At 39.0% G+C, this 23,761-nt stretch overlaps 1 protein-coding gene across 4 annotated transcripts in view; it reads right to left on the bottom strand.

Annotated features, from left to right (window-relative positions):
• The window catches only part of LIMA1 (LIM domain and actin binding 1), a 79,402-nt gene that overhangs the window by 13,307 nt on the left and 42,334 nt on the right, over positions 1 to 23,761 (bottom strand). For all 4 annotated transcript variants that reach the window (XM_019724588.2, XM_074325703.1, XM_019724587.2 and 1 more), the window contains exons 4-8: positions 19,845 to 20,309; positions 8,407 to 8,491; positions 7,516 to 7,664; positions 4,483 to 4,590; positions 1,041 to 1,125 (exon numbers count right to left, since the gene is read on the bottom strand). In XM_019724588.2, coding sequence (XP_019580147.2) covers positions 1,041 to 1,125; positions 4,483 to 4,590; positions 7,516 to 7,664; positions 8,407 to 8,491; positions 19,845 to 20,309 — 892 coding nt within the window. The remainder of the gene's footprint in view (positions 1 to 1,040; positions 1,126 to 4,482; positions 4,591 to 7,515; positions 7,665 to 8,406; positions 8,492 to 19,844; positions 20,310 to 23,761) is intronic.

Below are 23,761 nucleotides of genomic sequence, written 5' to 3'. Positions count from 1 at the left end.
GTGTTTGCTTCCTGTGTCTTGCCCTGCTGCCAGCGAGACTGTGGTGCAGGAAGACCCCTTGTTGGGGAGCAGGCGGACGTTTACTTTCTGTGTCTCGACCAGCCGCCATTGAGAATATGTTAGCAACTTGGCTGTGAGACATTGTTCCAGCACGGTACCCTGGGAAACCCTGGCTGTGCCCAGGATGTTTGGCTGTGCCTAGAAAGACTGGTGGTACCCTGGGAAACCCTGGGTTACTGGTTAGACATTAGCCACTATTATAACTGCCATGACTACGCTAGGAAGTTGATTGGTTGGCAGGGAAGCAGACGGTAGATTATGGATCGTGTAGCTCCTGCTTCCTGTGTCTCCAACCCAGCAAGACTATAGTGGTATGACTCTATCTATGGCTCCGTGGGTGTTCCTTTTTGGCCTCACCATATCCTGCGTTCTTATGTGGGGAGCGGGACCAGAGACCCCACATGACATATATATAAAATAATACACCAAAAATCAGAATCAAAGTGGATATAGATAAAAAGATAAAAACCTTTGGGAGATGTGAGGCTGAAAATGACTCCAAAATAGGATGAAAAGGTTTTCAAATTAAAGACAAACAGGAAAATCTCTAGGGTCTGGCAAGAGGGTGGACTATGGTACACATTTAGCTACGTAGGGAAAGCTATTTTTTACAGGTTATTCAGATATTAATTCTTTATCCCTGTAAATGAATAAAATCTATCTTGGCCAAACTTGTATTAAAATAAAACTGCAAAGTTAGTTTTTATAGCTTTAACTCTAAAAAGATTTGGTACAAAAGGTAAGATAAATTCAATGAGAGAAGCATCAAAAGTACTTAGTTTGCCCCAAGTTAATCATATTTAATCGAACTTAACTTCTCCCTAAGCCACAAAATGTGTGAAGGGTATTTAAGCATCAATCCTTACAACTAAGTAAATGATCTGATCAGCTGAATTACTGGATTTAATGTTACTTTCTCAGCACTGACAGCAATGGGGACACCCCCCAACCAAATATGGAAGAGAGAACAAGAACCTCACCCTCAAGATCTAAGAATGAATGTTTACAGGAGTCATCTTCTGCAGGGGTGGAATGGACTGCCAGGCTATTCTCCGTTGCAGAAACCTACCAAAAAAGGGGGTGGGGATGGGATTAAGAAGCACATTAAAAATAAAAGAGCAAACTGCTGTTAATGCCATAAAAACCTGCTGACTCCAGTCAGTCACTGACTGCCTGGGGAAAATAAGGGGCCCAGAACAGCTGAGCATTTAAACAAGAGGCGGCAAATGTCTTTTATTAGGATATTAACATGCCTCTCAATTACAGAGCAATGCCAGAAACAGACTGCACTCAGCTGCCAAAAGTGTGCATCATCTTCCTTTATAAAAAAACTTTTAAACCATGATTTTCTATTCTCAATAAAGGTGGGAGTGGGGACAGGGAGCAAAACAAAACCCTCTATCAGGGAGAGCAAAGCTTACCATAAACTATAACTCATTCATCATAACTCACTCCAAGGCAAGATAAAGTCTTTAGAAATAGGAAATATTCTTTTATTTTCCTAATTCCTTACTTCCCAACCAAATACATTCTGCTAAAACAAGCTTGCTAGTACAGAAGACTTTTTGATAGCTATAAAACAAATTTATCTAAAACCAACCTCCAGTATAACCTTCAGGGTTAGTTTCCCTTTTTAATCCCAGTCTCAAAATGGCAGAGTTTAACAAGATGGCAGATCTTTTTCCCAGAAGCCATCAAATTTAAATAAAAGAACTTTCTACTAGGTTTCTTCTTTCTACTGGCCCCTAGGCCATCCTGGTATCTTCCTCCACATTCAAAATCAAAAGGGTCAATAGGTGACCCACTGTGCACTCTTCTTGTAATATTCTTTCATTCAGATGTCAGGGATTTTTATGGGTGATGCTGAGCATTTATATCAGGATGTCTAATGTACTGAATAAATTTATAATGGAATCAAGTGTTGGCTGACGGCACCTGAATTTCAGGATAGTTGTTTTTTTCCGCTACACTTTTCATTACAGGAATTCTGACATGCTATAGAATAAACCGGCATAATAACAGTCAACGCTTACTGTTTACTATGAGCACTAGTGTGATCACCTTACATGCATTATTTCTTTTAATGATAGGAAATAAATTTTTTGAAAGTTGTGCATGGCCATAAAAAGCTCTTCAATTCTTGCTAATTAGTAGGTGCGGCCATCCCTGGATGTTCTTATCTCACCTCTAATTTGGTTACCTTGAACCTGCAGGATAAAGTTAATGCCAATCATGACATCATTGCACATGCCCAACCAGATGACTTCACTGCAGGAACAGCCAGGAGAGAGCACGTGAGATTTTGCTCAATCATTTCATTAAAGGAAAGTACAAATTCATTCACAAGAGGAGAAAGGGATGAACAATACCCTGACAAAATATTCTATTTCAGGCAAGTTTACACTGGCATTAATGTCCTTTTGTAACAAGCCAAAGATCGACTAGTTCTTAGGTATTGGTTAACAAAAACTAGGCAAACAGCCAAAAGGACAGCTGAGGCTCTGAAACATTTTACAAATTTTAAGGCAGCCAAGTGTTTATGAACCTGCAGTATGTGCTTGAAGACTATGTATTATCTTTAACACCTTTCTTCCCCACCCACTCCCCAATTCGTGATTCAGTTGCACTGATGCCCTATTAGGCTATAATTAAAATGTTCTGATCTTCCAGTTCAGCTCAGAGTTCCAGTTTCGAATCAGCAAGAAGACAATCAAGAAAAAAACATGAAATTAGAGAAAGGAACAATCCGAGCATTATTTCCCAAATGATCATTTCTCAAACTATGCTCCTAGTGCAGATGGTGGGGATTTCAATGTTGGGGGTATTTTTCTCTAAAGTGTCTTTTTTTATAGTATATAAGAAAAATTTCAAACATATTTACTCAGTTATTCTTATGACATAATCTCCCACTTTAAAAGGGGAAAACCAAGCAGTCTAATGGGAGATCTCACTTGATACACAGCATGTGACCCACGGCACTAATGCCTGAGCCCCCTGTTGCAAGGATGTATGCAATTTATTTGATCATTTTATGAAACATTATTTCAACATGTATTTGTGATGTTTTTGTGAAATAAAGTGATTTAATTTTTCTAGTTTTTTTCCCCCTGTTCTATTGTATGATTCAAATGGTATAGCCATTAATCTGAGACCATTTTTCTGTGTGCCTCCTTTGGTCCAAGTGTGTAGTGTATCTCATGAGTTCCTGTTGGTTTTCTGTCAATATAGCATGCTTTTACAAGTCTGCTATAGTGAAATAAGTTTGAGAACTATAGCTCTTAACCCATTTTAATTATCTCTTCACCTTCTGGAAGAATGACCTTAAGGGTGTCAATATGGATGACAGAATGGTTTTTCTCCTAAGATTAATCACTGTAATAGATTTGAAAGCTCTTTCTCCTCATCTAACTTAACATTTGATTATCATATTGACCGAAAGACCAAAGAGATTGGGTAATGGATTGGCAGAGGAAATGATAAATTCAACTGACATCCATATTGGTACTTACTCAAAGTAAGCCATTCATCTAATGATGAATGCATAAAACACAAATCTAATTTGCTTAAAATCTTCCCCTAGCTTTCCATCACTGCAGGACTACATCCAAACTCTTAATGGAGGCACACAAAGCTTTTCAATACCCACAGTGGCCCTCTCCGCCCCACCTGTCTCTCACCACTGCCTATAACTACCTCATGCTCCAGCCAAGTCATCTTGGTTTGGATCTCCAGTTTCCAAACCTCTATTATGTCTGCCTGGAACACCCTTCTCTTTCTTTACTTTGTCCTTATTCACTTGGCCTATTTCCACACATTCTTCAAGACTTGGCTCAGACATCACCTTCTTGAGGAAGTCAGGGTAAGTGTCCTCAGTCTGAGCTTCCGTGGCCCTCTCATAGCACTTGTCACACCGTTTTATGATGGCCAACCCGTTATCTATCTCCCTTCTACTCTGTTAGCTTCTTTGTACTTAAAGACCACATGGAACGGTATGTTTTTAATTTAAAATTAATGTATTTAATTTTTAAGCTTAGCATTTCCTGTGCTTAGCATAGTGCCTAGCTTTCAAAATACTTTGAGTGAAAGAAATTTTCTTGCATAAAATGAGTTAAATTAGTAATAAACACTTTGAAGATAGTATCTCTAATCAAAACAGATTTTCAAAAATCACTTTAGCTCTATGCCCTCTGAGCATTTGCTGAGCAAAAACATTCTCCAAGGCAAGTTCATTATTTGGTCAGCTATAAGTTACAGAGCTCCCCAACCGAAATTATGTGACCTGCAAAAACAACAATCTGTCCTGGCAGCTGTTACCAAATTCCCAGACACTCTACAGCCCAGGGTTAGAGGGTTTCTAATTTTAAGTATCTAATTTAGAACACATGCTTCCTTGGCAACTGGACATCAGGCTTTTCAACCTACCTTTTCTCCATCCTGATGGGAGATGCAGACCTCAGGACCTGGGGGCACATTCTCCTTTTGCTCCAATTTATGAGTTTTGATTTCACTGCCATTGGCTCTCAATTCATTCTAGAAAATAAAAGTAGTCTGTGAGTTTTTAAAAAAATCTTACTATTCTATTCTCTTCATAGCACATCTATTAAGTAAACTTGGAATGTGAAAAAAAAAATTCTTTTAAGAGGCCTCAGGTGAAATCAACCCCCTAATTCTCATAAGCAAAACCCATTGACTTGTGAAATGACAAAAGCAGCTTTGTGGACACATACCTCAGAGTTAAATATTTGTACACTAGTCTAAAACCAGATGCTCATTAGAATACAGACACATCAACACAGACGCACACCCAGACCACCCCCAGCATACAATGTTCTTGTGATTCACTCTTCTAGCAGCAGAGCTTGTGGGAATGCAAAGCTTGTGAGTTTTATCAGAAAAGACCATTCTGGAGCAGGGAAAAGGAGATGCCAAGTGCCAATAATTAAGAAAATATACTGACCATTTATACATATATGCCCGGCCTGGAAAGAGAGACAGGGATGATGTATACAGATGAAAACAAGTTATATTTAATGATACTATAAAACAATCTTTTTTGGTGAAACTTTCAAAAACATGTTTTTTGCATAAAATTCATACATTGTACTAAAAACATACCTTATTCTGCTTCTCATAGTAGAGCCTCAACATTAAAAAAGCAGGCATTAATACTGTCATAAGGAATTAGCATAATCATATTTTTTTCCTTGCAAAGAACACCTGGGACAAAATATTAAAATTAACTTTACTAGATCCAAAATCAATATAGAGGTAGATGTAGCCGGCAACTTGACTGTATTCGTTTACTGTTTCTAATAGCTTTTTGGTGGAGTCTTTAGGGTTTTCTATATACAGCATCATGTCATCTGCAAAGAGTGACAATTTAACTTCTTCATTCCCAATTTGGATGCCTTTTATTTCTTTCTCTTGCTTGATTGCTCTGGCGAGGACTTCCAATCCTGTGTTGAAAAGCAGGGGTGATAGGGGACAGCCCTGTCGTGTTCCTGAATATAGAGCAAAGGGCATCAGTTTTTCACCGTTAATTATATTAGCTGAGGGTTTGTAGAGGTAGATGAATATGAACATTCACTACTATTCGTCTGCTAGTAACCTAGTACCCTTCTGTTCTCTGTGATTCTTTAGGCATGGGGAGAAAACAGGGCCAGTGCGGGAGTGTGAGTGGGACTGACTTACTCAGGCGTGGGATTCCAGATTCAGGCACACATCCTGGCGGTGCATCTATATGGAGGAGCTGGCAGCCAGCACTGAGAACACAACCGTACCACAGCCCAACAGCTCGTTCCTGATCCCATCTCAAAGCCCTGCCTCCAGAGTCACTGCCAGAGAGTGTGTGCCTTATTACAACCGTCCTCAGTAAGGGGCCTGAGAAATTCTTTTGGGATGAGATAAAATGTACTTTTACAAGAATTCCTAAAGCTTTTCAACTCAAAATTTACAGAGCCTGAGAAGTGCAATGCAGACACTCTATTAGGAGTTTTTTTTTCAAAAAGTCACGGAACAGGTTTTTCCACTTAGGGAGTCACCTGGTCGGAATGTTTATAGCAGGAGGGCACTGGGAAGCAGCAGAATCCTGTACCAAGAAGGAATAAAGCTCCACAGATCACCTATTTGCTGTATCCCCTGACCTACCTTCTAAGAGAAGCCTCAATTTGCTCATCTTTCACACTCACTATTGATTTACACACATCATCTCTCCTTAAAATGACAGTGAAAAATCAAGAGGAAATTATTTATTGCCCAGGGACTTAGGCTACCAGCAGATACTACTGGAGAATGCATACTTGATAATGTGGGAAAAAGAAGGCTCACCTCCTGAAATACAGGCTATGATTTTTAATAGGCAGTTTCAATCCACTTGCGAACAAATAAAATTCAATACTATTCTTCCAACTTTAAACAATAGAATATCGAGAGACTAATGGTCTGTAATTTGAAATCTTAGAAGGAACAAATGTTTGAAAGATACATATATATGTATGTGGACATATGTACATATGCATGTGTATATATGAATAAATGGCATTTAAAAGGTAACTTCAATTAATCAGTTCCATAGTGTCATCCTGCCAGCTAAGCCTAGGGAAGTATAAAATGGCAAGACCACCCATTCTATTTAGAATACCAATTTTTTTTGCGCTTACGAGTACAATATGTCATTTCTCTTCCCTTTTCTTATCCACTATTTGATTCTTTTAGAAAATCATTACATCACAAGGAGAAATGATTAAGTAAGCCATATATTGTATGATTTCATTTATAAGAAATGTCTGGAATAAGCAAATCCATAAAGACAGAAAGTAGATTAGTGGTTGCTAGGGGATGAGGGGAGGGGGGAATTAAGAATGGCTTCACAGGCAGGGGGTTTCTTTTTAGGGTGATGGAAGTGTTCTGGAATTAGACAGTGATGTTGGTTGCACAACCTTGTGAATATACCTAAGATGACTGAATTGTATAGCTTAAAAGGGTGATTTTATGCCATGTGAATTATAGATCAATAAAACAATTGCAAATATCCCCACCCCCTATTAATGTTGAATATATCTGATATTTCTCTCCACTATTCACCCATTTTTCTCTCAAAGACAAAAATAAAATCAAGGTTTCTGTTAAAACTAATAAAATACTACTTCTTTAACAATAACGAGAACACACTTAAGAAGAAGAGACCAGGCACCCTCTCAATGACATCAGTGAATGGTAACATCACAAAAACCATGAGAGGAGTGGGAATGAGACGTAGAAAAGCAAAGTCAGGATTAGAACATGGGAAGGATTATGAATGAAGCCAGGGTCGGATTTCTGTGAAAAGAGAATGATGGCAGGGGACCTGAGAGGGAGAAATGGCTCACAAGTCAGGGTCTGGGAGACATTTCTAGTTCCCGTGCTCAGCGACCCTTTGCTGGATGAATGAGTGAATGAATGATGCAGAACACATACTGTATAGTTGGTGAAACTGCTTTGTTTAGACACAGCTGCCTGGTACTTGGCCATTCGGTCCTTGATGGAGGTTTCTGACAGGCGCGGGATCTCCAGATTTCGCCTAGTCTCACTTTTCTCTGAGTTGAAAGCAGGAGGTGACAACCGACCTGGAAGCATGCAAACAATATGCTTTATTAGAAGATAAAGTGTGATTTCAATGGCTTCAAGATTCTAAATTTGGGGGTACTGTAATCTGATGTAGTCAGTTTCTTTTATTAAGAGTACAAAGAAGGAAATGAGGCATATAACTGTCATTTATAAGGTAATAGTCACTTTCCCAACATTAAAAGGAGAAACTTTACCTTAATTGACTATTGTATATTTTTAAATTTTGGCTTATTTAATTTGTAAAAAACAATTAGATCTCAATGTAATTTCATTTGCATTTCTTTGATTACTAGGAGGATGATGATTTTCCTATGTTCATTAATTTTATTTTTTCTTCTGTGAAGTGTCTTATATGCCCCTTCAGAACATAATTCCATTCTCAAGGTGTTTTGTTACTGCTGGTCATGCAGGATAACCAATCTTGACGGGGGATACTGCCCATCCATGGGAGCCCTAAAGGCCCAGATGACCATGGAGCCAAAACTGCTGGTTGTACATCCCTTGCAATCCCGCAAAAGTACCCTTCGGTTACCACAGGTTACCACTGACAAGGATGGATTGAAAATACAGAGAAACTTTTGTAGAGAGCAATGAGATTTGGTAATGGTTTGTATTTAATAAATAGACTTCCTTTTCATTTGTCCCACTCTTCCTTCAAAAGCATTGGCTTTGAGGCCAAAAGGTTCTGTTTCTAGTGAGTACTTCCTAGAGAACTTCACACACGAGGAGCTCTCTGCTTACCTGGGCCTATTTCCAAATCATCCAGAGAATAGCTGTTTTCTGAGCTCCTCCTTCCACCTGCACTTCGGCTTTGGGCCCGAAGAATCTGTTTGGAAAACAACAACCCAGCAATAAGTTTTGCACAGAAGATGGGAAATCTTGATGCCATGTTCAAGAAAGAGGACTGCAAATCTCCTTTATAAATAAAATCCAAAATATATTAGATTTTATGTTAGTTTTGATATTTCATAGAATGTGTTTTTAGTATTATAAATATTAAGCACTACATATTCACAGGTACCCAGGGAAAAATAAGTTTACTCTATCTAGGCTATGTTCTCTGCTAACAATCACTGCCTAACCAGCTTAACCAGAAGGCCTTGAAATTTAAACAGTCATTGAGGGGAATCCTTATATCGCAAATGACAATAACATGTCTCTCCAAATTGCCAAGTCCTGATGGCTGTACCTGCTGTTCTCCTTCTCCGCTGTACTTTATCCCTGCTGTTGCTGCCATGGATGAGCTATTGCGCCATTTTTCTAATTGGTTCTTCTACCTTCTAGTCAAGTCTCTATGATGCTGCCAGTATCCCAAATAATACAAAGTATTATAACTACCCCAACATATAGATCTATATTACTCTCATTTAAAATTCTTTAAGGATTCCTAATCACTCCTTGAATTAAATCTAAAGTGCTTAGTATGTCACAGAAGACCAGTTCTAGATCTGGCCTCCACCTACCCTCGCTGGGTATTCTCTTTGTCACTCTTTACCCTCCAGGAAAAGCAAATTGCTGTGAGGTCCATGATACTGTAATGAGTTCCCTCCATCTTTTTATCTTTCTGTGGTCTAGCAGATGCCTGTTTCTTCAAGACTCAGTGTAAACTAAGCAACTTTCCCTCTGTGAAGTCTGCCCTACCTCTCCTACATAAATCTAAGTACTCCTTCCTCTGTTCCCAAGGTACCTGTTACACTTCCATTATAATACTTATCAAATTGTTGTGTGTCCCTCTATTGGACAGGAAGCTTACTGGGGGCAGAGACCAGGTTTGTTTGTTTTTTAATAGAAAAGTGAATGGTACAGATTTTTTTAATATTTCATGATTTCTGTAAATCACTACATTTCTTTCTGTCATATCTAGGGTAGATCTCCAAGTTACAAATTATAATTTTTAAGACTGGCACACTAACTCAGTAGAAAGCCACTTAGTGTCACAGAATGTTCCCACAGTACACAGAGAGCATGTCATGCTTTTTCAGATTGTAATGAGAGCCTTCCACCACATCCTATCATTTAAATTTATTTCCCTATAACTTGAAGTAGAAAAGATAATAGAAATCCAGTAAAACAGGAGGTAAGACTTAGTACCCTTTTGAAATCAACATCAGTAAACAGCTAGTAAACCTCTACGTTCAGTGGAATAATCAACTCAACGGTAAAGTTTAAGACAGTGAACTACCACTTTTTTCAAGTCCCTCTCCCTTGGAGATGGAAAACACACCACTGCAGAAGTCAGAGCTGAGGACAGGTTTATTTGTGCCATACCAACAGGAATAAAATTTCTTGCAAATTCAATATACATTTAATACAATTTATCTCCAGTCAGCTTCGCTATTTACGTTATTAGTTGCATCTATATTTAATAAGAACCAAGAGAAGCTGTAGCAACTCTAACCTTGCCACATCCTACTCAGGTCAGCTGCACCATCAGTCACTTCCACGTGACTCATGTGATGCAACAGTCTTGCTCCGGGAGGAGCCCCCAAGCTGGAAATGAAGATCATCTGCCAAAGCGAAAAGATAAGTTTGGCAGGATACCCTCCCGTCCACATTTTTTGTTTTCAAAGCATTTCTCATTTGCAGATAATTACAGTAAAGGAAATTCCAAAGATTTATTCCAAATGCTGCTGCACTATAAGATGATCACTATAAAAATTAGAATTTTCAGGGCTCAAAAAGAGAGAAAGCCTGGAAATAAACTTTTGTTTTCAACCAAAGGGAACAGGTTCTGCACTTCTAATACTAGAACAATATTTCAAATATTTACATTCTGTCAAAGGTAAGGTTCAAGTATAATTCAAGAGTATGTGTTACATGTTGCAACCTGCTGAGTGTTCAGTTTTCTGTCTGTACTTGCAGTCACGTGTGAAGGCTCTGAACTGGTGTTATTGGGAGCAAGACCATTTAGAAGAGAACATATGCCCTGCCAGGGCAGAGACTTTCTTTCGTTTTAGATGCATATAATTTCCCATCTTTGCTAGCTTTTTATTTAAACCTTTGGGTTAAAGTAAGAGATTTTAAAAAAAAAGGGAAAAAGAAAAGCTTTCTGGTTCATGAGGGTATCAACACTCTGAATTATCTTCTTTCAAGTACTGAAAAAGTGAATGTGCAAAGCTATCTGGTCTTAGAGAAAAATAGAAATAGAGAAACATCTCTGGAAATCAAAGTTATACTGACCCTGTGTCCAAGGAGGAATACAGCTCTGAGACGAGCCGGCTTTTAATGAGATCCCAGGTGAAGCACTAAGCATTTTTAAATTATCTTTTCACCTCCAAACCACCCAAATATCCAGAATAACAAGATCTCAAATGCATTTACTATAAATGTTATGATCCTTATTTTACAAGTGGTAATCTTGTAAAGAGGTACAGGAAGAAGGAGGAGTTTCCTCCAACATTTCTCAAGGAAGTAGAGGAGCACAGAAAGAATTAAAAAACAAAACAAAAACAGGAATTCTAATACTAAAATATTCTTCTGTAACACATTTTTATCACATTGCAGCCCTTTTTCTTCACATGCCTGAGGGAGCCTAAATCATAAGCTGTTAAGAGAAGAGAGAAAAGACAAGACACTGTAAGACTTTCTGGAACTTCCTAAGGCCTGACCTCATCCCACCCAACCCTACAGGTCCTCCTCTTCCTGTCAGCTGACAATAGTAACTCTAGTGTGAATGCCCCTTAAACATTCTTTGTGAATCTATAAACAAACACATCACCAAGTACCAACAACAGAATAAGAGTTTGGGGCTTTTAGCCAGTAGTCAGTTGAATTTTTCTTCTGGATTTTTTTTTTTTTTTTAAAGAAATAAAATGTTAGGTCCCATATGTCAAGTAAGAAGCAGGGTTCCTATCCCTATTTTCAGGAAAATTTATCTTTAAAAGTTTAATTTATTAAGATCCTCCTACCTCTCTCTCAGCCACTTCCTTCAACCTTTCAACTTTGACCTTCCTTCAGACTCCCATCCCTCAAAAGTCAAGGGTGCAGGAAGGATGACTTTAGGGAAAAATGAGACTTTGCTGAACTATGTATGGGGATCACAGGGTGTAGATAAAACTTGGCCTTAATTTCTCAGAATAATGTGAGATAAACATTTCCTTCTCTAGGGATCCCCTAAGAAAAACTACAGCTCATTTAAGTAAAAATACACAGAGAAGGAGCACTTATCTCCAGGTAGTGGGATTTTTCTATTTTTTCTGTATTTCTAAGCATTCTATAAAAATTATGTATTACTCTTACAATTAGGAAAAAAAAAGGAAGGCGAAGCAATACTTCATATTTATGAAATTAACATAAATATATATAAAATGATAAAACCAAATGCTGATGAGGTGCTGGGGAATTAAATATGTTCTTAGATTGTGCTAGTGGTGTTATAAAACAGTATAATCTTTGAGAACAAGCTGAATATATGTAAGAAGAATGTTTAATGAGCTATATCTTTTGACCATGATAACATCACTTCAGAAATATAGCCACTCCCTCTCGAATAACTAAAACCAAAATGTTTCTGCCAAGATGCTGAGAGCTTTTTTATTAGTCTAGAAAATGATCTAATTACCAGGAAATGATTAAATAGTATAATCAAAATACCATATGGCCATAAAAGGATAACTATATGAACTAGGAAGATCTATAGAAAGGTGTATATAAAAAAGACCAAATAAAAGATAAAGCACACAAAACAGTGAGCACACCGTGACTAAAACCATGTACAAACTACTTGTGCAATGACAAGGATATCATTGTGCTCAATGGATGAAGGTCACTCTTCAAGGTTTACTTGGCTTTTCCTTCTCCTTTCTGGATTACAGCGTGTGTGTGTGTGTGTGTGTGTGTGTGTGTGTGTGTGTGTGTGTGAGAGAGAGAGAGAGAGAGAGAGAGAGAGAGAGAGAGAGAAAGTGTTAGTTGTTCAGATGACTATTTAATTTATGTAAGAAAAACAAAACTCTCAAACCCATAAGCTAACTCAAGAGTTTTAGTACAAATATCTTACATTCCAATGTATTTCTTCTCTTCTTTGCCATGATGGTTTTTATTCAGTTAAGAGACTACAAAATGCGGGAAGAGGGAAGATAGAGAGCTAATTTCTTTGAGAATATAGCCGCTGATGTGTTTAAAATTTTTCCAAGTTTCCTTTGATTTCAAAGATATGTACGGCAATGGCCAGTTGCTTTTATCCAATAAACAGTTATTATAATAACAGTTTGAAGATAGTGTTATTGGGTAGAAGTGGTACTACACAATTTCAGTCCTTGTTCTGATATTAATTAGCCACATGACATTGGGTGTATCAGTTAACTCCTCTGACTTCAGTTGTCTCCATCTGTAAAATAAGGATTTTAATATCCTAACTGCTTCAGAGCAGAGAGCTGAATTAAATAACCTCTTATCATCCTTTATAGTTCTAGGATTTATGTAAACAATCATGATAGGGATGTCTCACTCATCGTAACTCACTGATAAGTTAGAAGGCTAGAGGAAATGACTAATACGCATATATTCATCTGGATACACTCCTATGTTGTCTAATCCAGAAGCCTAACCGCAAGACCAGGGTGGTGATATTTGGTGGTGGTAGGTGTAAATGAGTAGAGTCTGGCACATCCAACATTGTTTAGAGCATGTTCCAGTCCCCTGACATTACTTTTTCAACATGTTTTATTGCAATGAAAGCAGCTAGAAACCAGTAAGTAGTTAGCATGAAAGGAAGCAGAAAAGAGACAACTGGTCTCCAGTTGGCACATCAAGGACAGCCGTGTAAGGGAACAGTGAGGAAGATCAGAATTCCTTGACTAGCACCTTTACACCTGGATCCATTATTATCTTACCACAAAAGACCAACGAGTTATTCAGAGTTATTAATTAAGGGTATATAAAAGTTAATTTATATGTATTGGCATGAGGACTTTATGAGAAATGATCCGCTATAGAGAGAAGTCAGTCAAAATAACACTGACAGCAGTCTTGGTTGCATTTTGAAATCATAGAAGAAGCTATAAACTATAGGTAAATATAACAAATCAGCAAAAATTTAGTTTTACTTGGATATATGAGAAAGCACTGATAGAAAAACAAAGATGATTCTTGTGTTCATTTAACACAACCAGCTATCCATATTTAAAGCACTACCAATGTATCTACTGGAGGTGTAATGCTGGGTTAATTTAAGATTTGTGATTCTCTGATAAGCAAATTAAAGATATACTCCCCTACATCAGGATGAGTATATTAGACCCCACAGTGATGTTGACATTATTAAATCCCTTTCTTGGCTTAAGCCCATCTTAAAATTATGACTTAAAAAATATGCAATTAATACCAGTTATGAACATCCTCAGAACTGCATTCTTCTTGGAATTTAATTCCAAATAATTTACTTAAGACATTAAGAAAGCAGAAGAGGGCCAGCCCGGTGGCTCAGGTGGTTGGAGCTCCATGCTCCTAACTCCGAAGGCTGCCAGTTCGATTCCCACATGGGCCAGTGGGCTCTCAAACACAAGGTTGCCAGTTCAATTACTCGACTCCCACAAGGGATGGTGGGTTGCGCCCCTGCAACTAGCAACGGCAACTGGACCTGGAGCTGAGCTGCACCCTCCACAACTAAGACTGAAAGGACAACAACTTGAAGCTAAACGGCGCCCTCCACAACTAAGATTGAAAGGACAACAACTTGACTTGGAAAAAAGTCCTGGAAGTATACACTGTTCCCCAATAAAGTCCTGTTCCCCTTCCCCCAATAAAATCTTTAAAAAAAAAAAAAAAAAAGCAGAAGAAAAATCTTATTAAGTAGACAAGGAAACACATGCAATTATTAACCATGAGAGGAGAAAATAAAATGTTATGGATAATTATATAACAATGTAGAGATTCCCTATGGATTCTTCAAGAAGGCAAATATAAATTGTTTGCTTTGTAATTTGATATAAATTATGGATTCACTGGCTATGGATAAAATATCTGATGAATACAGATCAGACTTGATTTTGGTTTTCTTTTTTCCTCCAGGACTGGCTCTACTACACCAACACATATACACTGCTATGTACCACTGTTATGTAAAGCTAAACAAAATAACAAGTGTCACTTCCAGGATTTACAAGAAGGAAAACCACAAAAATGTTGGACTGTTTGAAGAAGGATGGTTTTACTCTTATATTAACAAGTGCAGTTTGTGTTGGCGTTTTGATACTAGCCATTTATATAATGATCCTGATGATAAGAAAAAGAGAAATTCTAAGGGAAATTCATTGGGTTTAGAATTCTAAGGCGAGAGAAGTCACAAAGAAGGGAAAAGGGGGACAGGACAAGGGAAACTTCCATTTTTATTTTAGATACTTCCATTTTAGCTGAATGTACTGTTTTACCTTTGTAATATAAAACAAATGAACACAATTAAGATATGACTAACTGGAAGCATTAAAATATACCATGAATAATGGGGGGAAGGAGAAAGAAAAGAATGTTTTTCTTTCTTTCTTTTTTTTTTTAAGATTCTATTGGGGAACAGTGTGTACTTCCAGGACTTTTTTCCAAGTCAAGTTGTTGTCCTTTCAATCTTAGTTGTGGAGGGCGCTGTTCGGCTTCAAGTTGCTGTCCTTTCAGTCTTAGTTGTGGAGGGCGCAGCTCAGCGCCAGGTCCAGTTGCCATTGCTAGTTTCAGGGGGCGCAGCCCATCATCCCTTGCAGGAGTCGAACCGGCAACTTTGTGGTTGAGAGGACGTGCTCCAACCAACGGAGCCATCCGGGAGCTCAGCAGCAGCTCAGTTCAAGGTGCCATGTTCAATCTTAGTTGCAGGGGGCGCTGCCCACCATCCCTTGCGGGACTCGAGGAATTGAACTGGCAACCTTGTGGTTGAGAGCCCACTGGCCCATGTGGGAATCGAACCGGCAGCCTTCGGAGTTTAGGAGCATGGAGCTCTAACCACCTGAGCCACCGGGCCAGCTGTGTTTTTCTAAATAGTATTAATTCCATTCACTAATGGACAAACTTATCTTTGCCATATCATTACTACGTATCCTTGGTTAGTCCCCAAAGAGTGAGCAAGTGAGTGTGTTTATATATTTTAGAAAATAGGGATTTTTGGTGAGGAGGCATTCTTTCTTCTCTCCTTATCTAACTCCTCTCCTAGAAGATAGAAACACTGCATGGAAGAAGCGGTAGTCAGCACCTGTATACAAGAACTAAGGGATAGCCACATTCCAGCCTTATTTCATTGTATTACACCTAATTGGTTCAATCCTGACCCAAGCAAAAGACAATAATTTAAATAGGTTATGAAGGCAGAAGTATACCGTCCAAATATTTGGTCTTTACTCTCCTATCCAACGATTTATGTGAACAAAATATTTTAGGAAGCAAACAGAAAAAACTGAGACTTAAGGAGCTTGTCACATGCTTCCTACATTGCTTGGTCTTTCCTGGTCATGGAAGAAGTACTTAATTTTTGAATAAACTCATCCTGTCTTCTAACGATAATGGATTCAAATGTCAACATGACAGTAATTGAACGTTGGTTATAACTAGTTGATCAGCTATGTTTTTCATAAAGGGATGCCCAGAATAGTTATGTAAGCTACCTAAAACCCAGATCAACATATACGTGAAGCTAGGGATGCTAAACCACATTCAGCATCTGTCGCTGGAAGGTTTCTTTTTTCCTACTAATGCTAGGTGACATTAATCCACCCGTCATTCATTCACTCATTGGAATTAGAAGCACCATATTCAATTCAACCATCTGACCTAATAACCTATTCATCAAAAGTAGAGAATGAGTGAGGAATAGCCTTTGATCGATTCTTATTTATAAGTAGAGTTCTAAGCGTCTTTTCTTCCTTTTATTAAGTAAACACTAAGAGCCAAATCATTGTGCTGACCACAAGGGAAGGAAAACATCATTACTTTGAAGGAAATTATAGACTGGGAAATGTACAGATTTATAAATGACTATTAAAGTGCCCAAAGAGAAGTAAAAAGAAAATTCTAGAGGAGAAGGAGGCGGGTTAATTCATCCAGAAGCAACTGGGATAAGGCCTCACAGTCTTGATAGACCTTGAGGAGGTAGATTTTACAAGGTAGCAATTGGGGGGTAAGAATGAATACTTTAGAAAATGAGGGAAGTAATCCATGGTTTGAATATAAGATAGGCCATGAGACTGGAAAGGTCGGCTGAGTTCAGATTGTGGAAGAGGTAGATATTAAATTTGGATTACTTTGAGGTATCAAAAGTTTCTGATCAAGGGAGTAACATAATTTATAACTATATTCAGAAAACTAAACAGCAATAGTGTGGAGGATGCATGGGAAGAAAGAAATGAGAGGCCAGCGGTGGGAGGTTATGGAACACTATGGAATCAGACAGAATGGCCCATACTTGAGAGACGCACAGAAGGTAGACTTACTTAGATGGCTTAGCAGTATTAATAATTGACTGGGAAGAGCAGGCGGACAGAAGAAAGAACTGATTCCAGGCTTTACGCACTAGGAGATTTGGTAAATGGTGACGCGTGAAGGGACACCATCGGTAAAACAGGTTTTGGGTGGAAAGATAATGAATCCTTTCCTAGCCTTCTTGAATCTGAGTACCTAAGGGATATTCACAGAGAGATGTCTGATACGGCAGAGATACAAGGCTGAAGTTTGGGTTAAGAATTCAGGATTAGACTCTAGGATGTGGATTCATCTCTTGGAGTCATAGAAAGAGATGAGATTACGCAGGGGGAGAGGGGGAAAAAAAACAAAAACAGGAGGGCAGAGAAAAAATCAGGAAGAGAAGTGGACAGGAACAGAAACCCTCTCAGACAAAAGGGAGCAAGAGAGACAGAAAAGTGAAACTCAAGCCAGTTAACTTTCTCTCCTGTAAATACCTCTGATACAAAGATTTAGGAGATGCAACATTTGACCATGTATTTCCATTACCTATTTGCTCCCTGTCCCTGCTCATCTAGTTAGTTGAGATTCAGACCAGTTCTCTAAAAATCAATTATGGAACCAAAGATACACACAATGTGTACCCTATGTATTCATTTGTCTCACTGAATACTAATTTTCTAGCCCTGAGGAACACATGCTTACTTGTACAGTTCTTCCTAAAAGGATTTCTAGTGTCCCTACCATATTTCTCACTGCTTCTTTCCAAAGATCCAGTTATGTAACTTCATGATTAAAGCCTTTCCCATGTTAAACCCGAAATTACGTTAACAATAACCATAACCTAGTTTCAAACTGGTTAGTTATTCCTTAACCTAAAGTAGACATAAATTTTAACAGTTTTATTGAAATGTTAGACAAAACTTCATAAAGTAATCTACACAGTTTCCAACATGGATGATGATACTGAAAAACAGCTATAAAACCAAGGGTAGTTGTATTTGACACTCCTGAAGCAGTCCATTGAGTGACAAACGACTACTTATTCATGAAGCTCAAAAGGCACCTAAAAAAGCCAGATTTTAGGGCACCCTCTCCCCTATCTTCCTAGACCATTAGCAATCAGGAAGCCCAGTGCCTGTGAAAGTGGGTTGGGGACTCGATTCTTTATATTAGGAGTTTTTTTCTCCACTCTGACCAGCCACAAAGAGACAGGCTTGTTCTTATCCATCTCTCACCGGGCATTTGTAAGAAAAAAGTCTCTCACCAGATCCTTACACATAATCAGCATTTTTGTTTGCTGCAGCCCCAGTCATTTCCTACCTTAGGCCAGTTGCAACATGCACCAGCCTTTTGCACTGAACCTACATTGTGTGTGCTGGCGTGACATCAGCTGTCCTGCCCTAGCAGGGTCTGCGAGGAGGAGACTTACAATGGAGCTTTGAGTCACAACAAAGCCCCTTCCTCTCTATTTAAGATTTCTGACATTTTTTCCGTCCATTTAACATTCTTCTTCCCATTTAAATTTAATTTTTTTTTTTTTTTTGCTAAGACTAAAGAAGGAAGAGGGAGTTGGCAGGACTAGAGGACTAAATATTGGGAGGGAGGAGAGTTTAAGTTATAAAACTACTTGGTGGTTACATCTCTTGCCAATTGGTTTCAGTATTAAAATAGAGCTAAAACTCATTCACAGAGAAAGGTTCTAGGTTTACAAACCTTTAAAAATTCTTTCTACATCCTCAAATAGATGCTCCCTAAACATTCCAGAACTTTTCTAGGCAGGAAAGCTCCAGGAACTATGGGAAGAGACTGTCACCCCAAATATAATTGAGAATCGGGATGAGTTATTTAATTTTTCTCTCAGAAAGAATACTTCATACCATTACTTCAAAAATGAAGGGATTTGGGCCAAATATTTAGCTTTAAAAAATTCAGTTTTCCCATCGAGATGGAATCTAGGATAAATGATGGTTTTGCTTACCATCAGATCTGTTTATTTCATTATGACTGCTGTAATAAAACATCCTCATGTACAAAGCCAGATATGCAGGAAAGTATGAGAAAACTGGAAAAATTTACCAGTTCTGCGGCCCCTGGATTGTGTTATAAGTCACCAGCATATGTAACTCATTTTCTAGTTAAGTAATTCCCTCTGGGGACCTGGTCTGCAATCCACACGAAGGATCAAATTTCATTAGCAGTCCTAGGAAAATGCAACTCTGTGCATTTGCAAGTCAAAAATCCTGAAGGCTACAGCTAGTCTGGCTATCTTCATTGATTTTTCCTGGGAGAAGATTTTAGCTGATAGAAAACATTTGTTGGAAGGCACAGATGAGGAAGTTGAGAAGAAGAGAAGGGATTCAGCTAGCAAAGAGACAACTAAGCCTCAGTCTTAACGTTAAACTCTGGCCTTAACACTCAGCCTGCAGCTGTGTCCAAGAGGAGACCGATTCAGCAGTAATTCCACACCCCACCCCCCCAAGTAACAAATGACAAAAGACACAGGAAGACAAATTAAAAGGGCAAGCGTACAAAAACGCATAATCCTACAGGCATCAAACTCTCTTCATTTCTAGATATCAATCTGATGCCCAGTGTGTGCTTGATTTCACATGAAATTGGGTTGGAGACTCATAAATCTGAGCATCTATGCAAATCATGAGATTTTTAATTAGCTCATTTAACTTGAATCAAAAGAAGTACTGACCACATGTTCGCCACTACTCAAACTGTCTAGATTAGAAAACCAGCTTTGTTTATTTACTTGAATTGGCTTCCTCAAGTTTTAAACCCTCCCAAATCCTTACCTTGGCTTGAGTTGGTTCGCCTTTCTCAAACATCATCTTAAGTCTGTTCAGCGGAACGCTGTATTTCTCTATTTTGTTTGCAGCTTCAGTGGGTTCACTGATTTCAGGTTTTCCTACTTCATGCCTGGACTCTCCCAGACAATTTTCCATTTTTTTACTTTCTGTTAAGTGGTCTTGAAGATGCTCACTGTCCTCGATGCGGGGATACGGATGCTGAATAAGGGCTTCAGGAGGGGATCCAAGTCTAGGTCTGGGGTGGACTCGTTCGTCCCGGTGAGCTTCAGCCCCAGGGGCAGAGGGGCTTACCACTTCAGCAGGAGGACGGTCGTCTCTGTGCCTGACCTCAGGGCTGCTGTTTCGTAGCGAGTCGGGGGGAGACTCGGCTCCCGGCACCGGGTTCTCCCACTTCTTCTTTAACACAGTCAGGATCCCCCTCCTATAGTGCTGGGGGAGATTCTCAGTGTTCTAGAAGAACAAGAAGTAAGTGCCAGTTATAACTTGCCTGCTGAAACATTCAAACATGTTGTTCTTTGTAAAATGAAAGTTAAACTCCAAGCTGCTCCAGGTCCACTGGCGTTTCAGACAGCTGTGAACAGTTACAGCCCTGCCACATGGAGAAGGCATCCACCCCAGGAGAGGGAGAGGGGAAGAGAGAAAAAGTCAGGAGCTGAAGCAGGAAGTGATAAAACAGGATAGCCTTATAAGGACAAAATGAGAAGAAAGGAGAGCCCAGATCTAATGATGGTTACACTGAAGACAAGGGATTTTTATCCAAAGATTAACGGAAAAGAATAATCATTACATGTCACCAAATTACATGGCGAATCCCTTTTTTTCTGTAAAACAAGACAAAGATGCAGTATAGCTGAGTCTACATAATACACTAACTGTGGATAGTAGCATCAAAGATTGAAACTATTTGTAGACAGTTAAAGAAGTTATCAGCCTTTTACATGTATTTGCATAAATGACATTTCATTATATCTGACACAATTTACATGCATATAAACAAATTTTATTTTTACATAAGAATCTAATTCTCTTCCTGCTCTTCCCTGCATGTACAGATTCTCAGGTATCAGAAAATTCACTATTTTACAGATCCTTGGATTAAAAAATATCCAGGCTTCATATGAAAATACCACCACCACCTACTCTCTTGATAGAAGAGCACATTGACACATCAAAGAGAGTTCACCTGGGTCAAAATGGAATTAATTTCTACATGTAAGACACGTAGAAAACAACCTGGAAACTGTCACCAGTGTTGTTCCACAATAATATAGGAAACATGCTTGTTTAAATAAAATTCAATGTCCCATACTTGGAAAGTACTCCTGATTAGAACAGCACCACCTTCCCAACAAACCACCAACTCCAATACTACCTTCTTGCCCTCCATTCCTGTAGTCTTTGACTCACTGGTCTTTCCACTAAGAAAGAAGACAAGCCACCTAGGACTGAAAGACTTTGGGGGAATTAAACAGGATTAGCAGCTATATTGGGAATTAAGACTCTCACCCTATTACTCTTCTGAATATACTCTGAGAGCCACTTCATCAAGTAGCTGCAAGGCTTTCAGAAAACAAGTTACAGGAGAAAAACTGCTTGATTTTAGTGTTTAAATATTAGCTGACAAGATTCACTGGGGGAAGCATGTATGGATCAGAGATAGAAGAAGCATGAAAAGTTTTCTTATTGGAAAAGAAAAAATGAAAAAAACCAGTTCCGGAAGCTGGTGTGACCTTAACTGCCAGCAGCACTCTTGGCTCTGCGCTACCCCTGCCACACAATGGATGAGTCATCTAGGTCTCCGACTTTACCTGCCCTGCCCTAGCCCTGCCCAAACAGGAGCCCCGAGAATCAAAGGGGCATTTTGCCTTGGTAACTGGACACTGCTTTTCTCATAAGATACTTGTGAGTGGAAAAAAGCAAATTTTAAAACAGCATGATCCCATTTTATAATACACACATGTATTTATAAATATTTATAAATATTTGAAATGTTTATAAATATAAGCATAGGGAAGTATTCTGGAAGGATGTTAGGGGGTTACCTTTGACTCGTGGATTGCGGCATTTGTACTTTCTGTTCCTTTTTTACAATATGGATTCATTATATAATAAAAATGAATACAAAAATCAAGTTATACATCGTCCTCATATCACAAAGAAAGCTTCTACAGAATATTAAATACTTTTGATGTTACTGTAAGCGGCTTGGAAATTGTCATTTCTACTTTACATGTGATGACCAGAAAGAGAGGGATGTGTGATAGAATGTAAGCAGTGTCCCAAACAAGGGCCTGGGTGGAGAACATCCCTTAGGGGACATTTTAACAAGGACTAAATGTGCTTTTTTATTAAAAGGGAGCTCGTAAGCATACAAGTTCAAAAGTGCTGGAGAAGGGACACAAAGGGGAAGGGCAGGGCTGTGTGGTCTGACAGCATGAAAGGCCTTAAACCCTGACATCACTCCTGGGAGCAGCACTGGCCCAGGTCTTTAGGACCCGAGCCAAGTAAAGATGGGGGAGAAGCAGTGGCTACAGTCTTTCTGGGGAAGAAAAGAGAAGCAAGAAGGTACAGAACAAAAGCGATCGCTAAAAGCGGTTTGGGCAGCACAGCGAAAAGAGTATTGGGCTGAGATAGCTGGGGTTATCATTGGAAAATGGACTACGGGCCACTTTTCTCTTCTTCTCTTTATCTGTATTTTCTATAATGAACATGTATTACTTGTATAATCCAGCTCCATCCAGCCAAGTGACATTGGGCAAGTTTCTTCATTTCTGGAAACTACCATACAAGGCTATTGTGGAGAATAAATAAATGAGACTATATTAAAGCATGTAGTATAGTATTTGACATAAATAGGTGATAGTTATTATTAAATAGGGTGGTCCTCCCTATTCTTCCAGCTATACTTCACGATGGTGACAACCCACAGTATCCAGTCATCTCCCCAAAACTTGGGTTGTCGTCTCTTCCTGTTCTACTCTCTCTAGAGTCTCTACTGTTCTACAGTTGGAGGTGGGGGCATAAAATAAGGTGAAATTCTAGTTGATGTCATTTGTATCAAGGTTTTAATTTTCCAAGTATTTTCCTAGAATAAGCAGTGGGACGTGAAGGGGGCTGCAAGTTTTCAAGGGCTCAATTGGTTGCCACACGACCACAGCCCCCTTTCTCAATGACACCCAGTAAGGCTGCGAATCTTGGCAGATTTGCCTCTGGACCAGGACCTGCTGCCTGAATCCAGATCAGACACACCAATGTTCTTTCTGCAGGAGCATCTGACTTGGCATTGGGATGAGTCCCCGCTCTGTCACTCTGAGATGTATGAGCTTGGATGAGTCCCTTGGTTTTTTTGGGTCTCAGTTATCTATCACGCCTGTAAAACAAAGAGGCTGGGTCAAATGAGCATTAATGTTGAAATCTTGGCAGGGGAATTTTCACCTTAAAAGCAGGAGGAAGTTCGGTAGCAGACATTAGTGGGGCTGGAAATATGGACTACCTGGATATATGTAGCCTTCAAGGAAGGAAATTCCTAGGCTGAGAGCTTCTCAGAAAAGTGGTATATAGGCAGTCATTGTGGAGATGAGTGCCCAAACAGCACAGATTTCAAGAAGTGGCGTATTCGATGCTTGAAGGGAACCTGAATATATAACTGATGATAGTATTAATGGCCTGCGTTTCTGTGTCCTAGGTGTAGTGGAAGAGAAAGAGAAAAAGAGGAATAAATTTCTGGGAATCCAGGCTATCATATAACCCAATCTCACTATTTGCAAAAGAAACAAATTTACCCACTGGCTCCTGAATGTTTCTCTAACTTGCTTTCCACGGTAGAATGTTAAGTATTCTTTCATCTGGTCAGTCACTGCTATAAATTTATATGGACATTTCTCCCTGTTCTTCAGGAGACA

This window comes from Rhinolophus sinicus, linkage group LG02, assembly GCF_036562045.2.
Source record: "Rhinolophus sinicus isolate RSC01 linkage group LG02, ASM3656204v1, whole genome shotgun sequence".
In the NCBI taxonomy this organism is placed as follows: Eukaryota; Metazoa; Chordata; class Mammalia; order Chiroptera; family Rhinolophidae; genus Rhinolophus; species Rhinolophus sinicus.
Note: the sequence above shows the minus strand (reverse complement) of the source record. Positions and strands in the feature narration are given on the sequence as shown.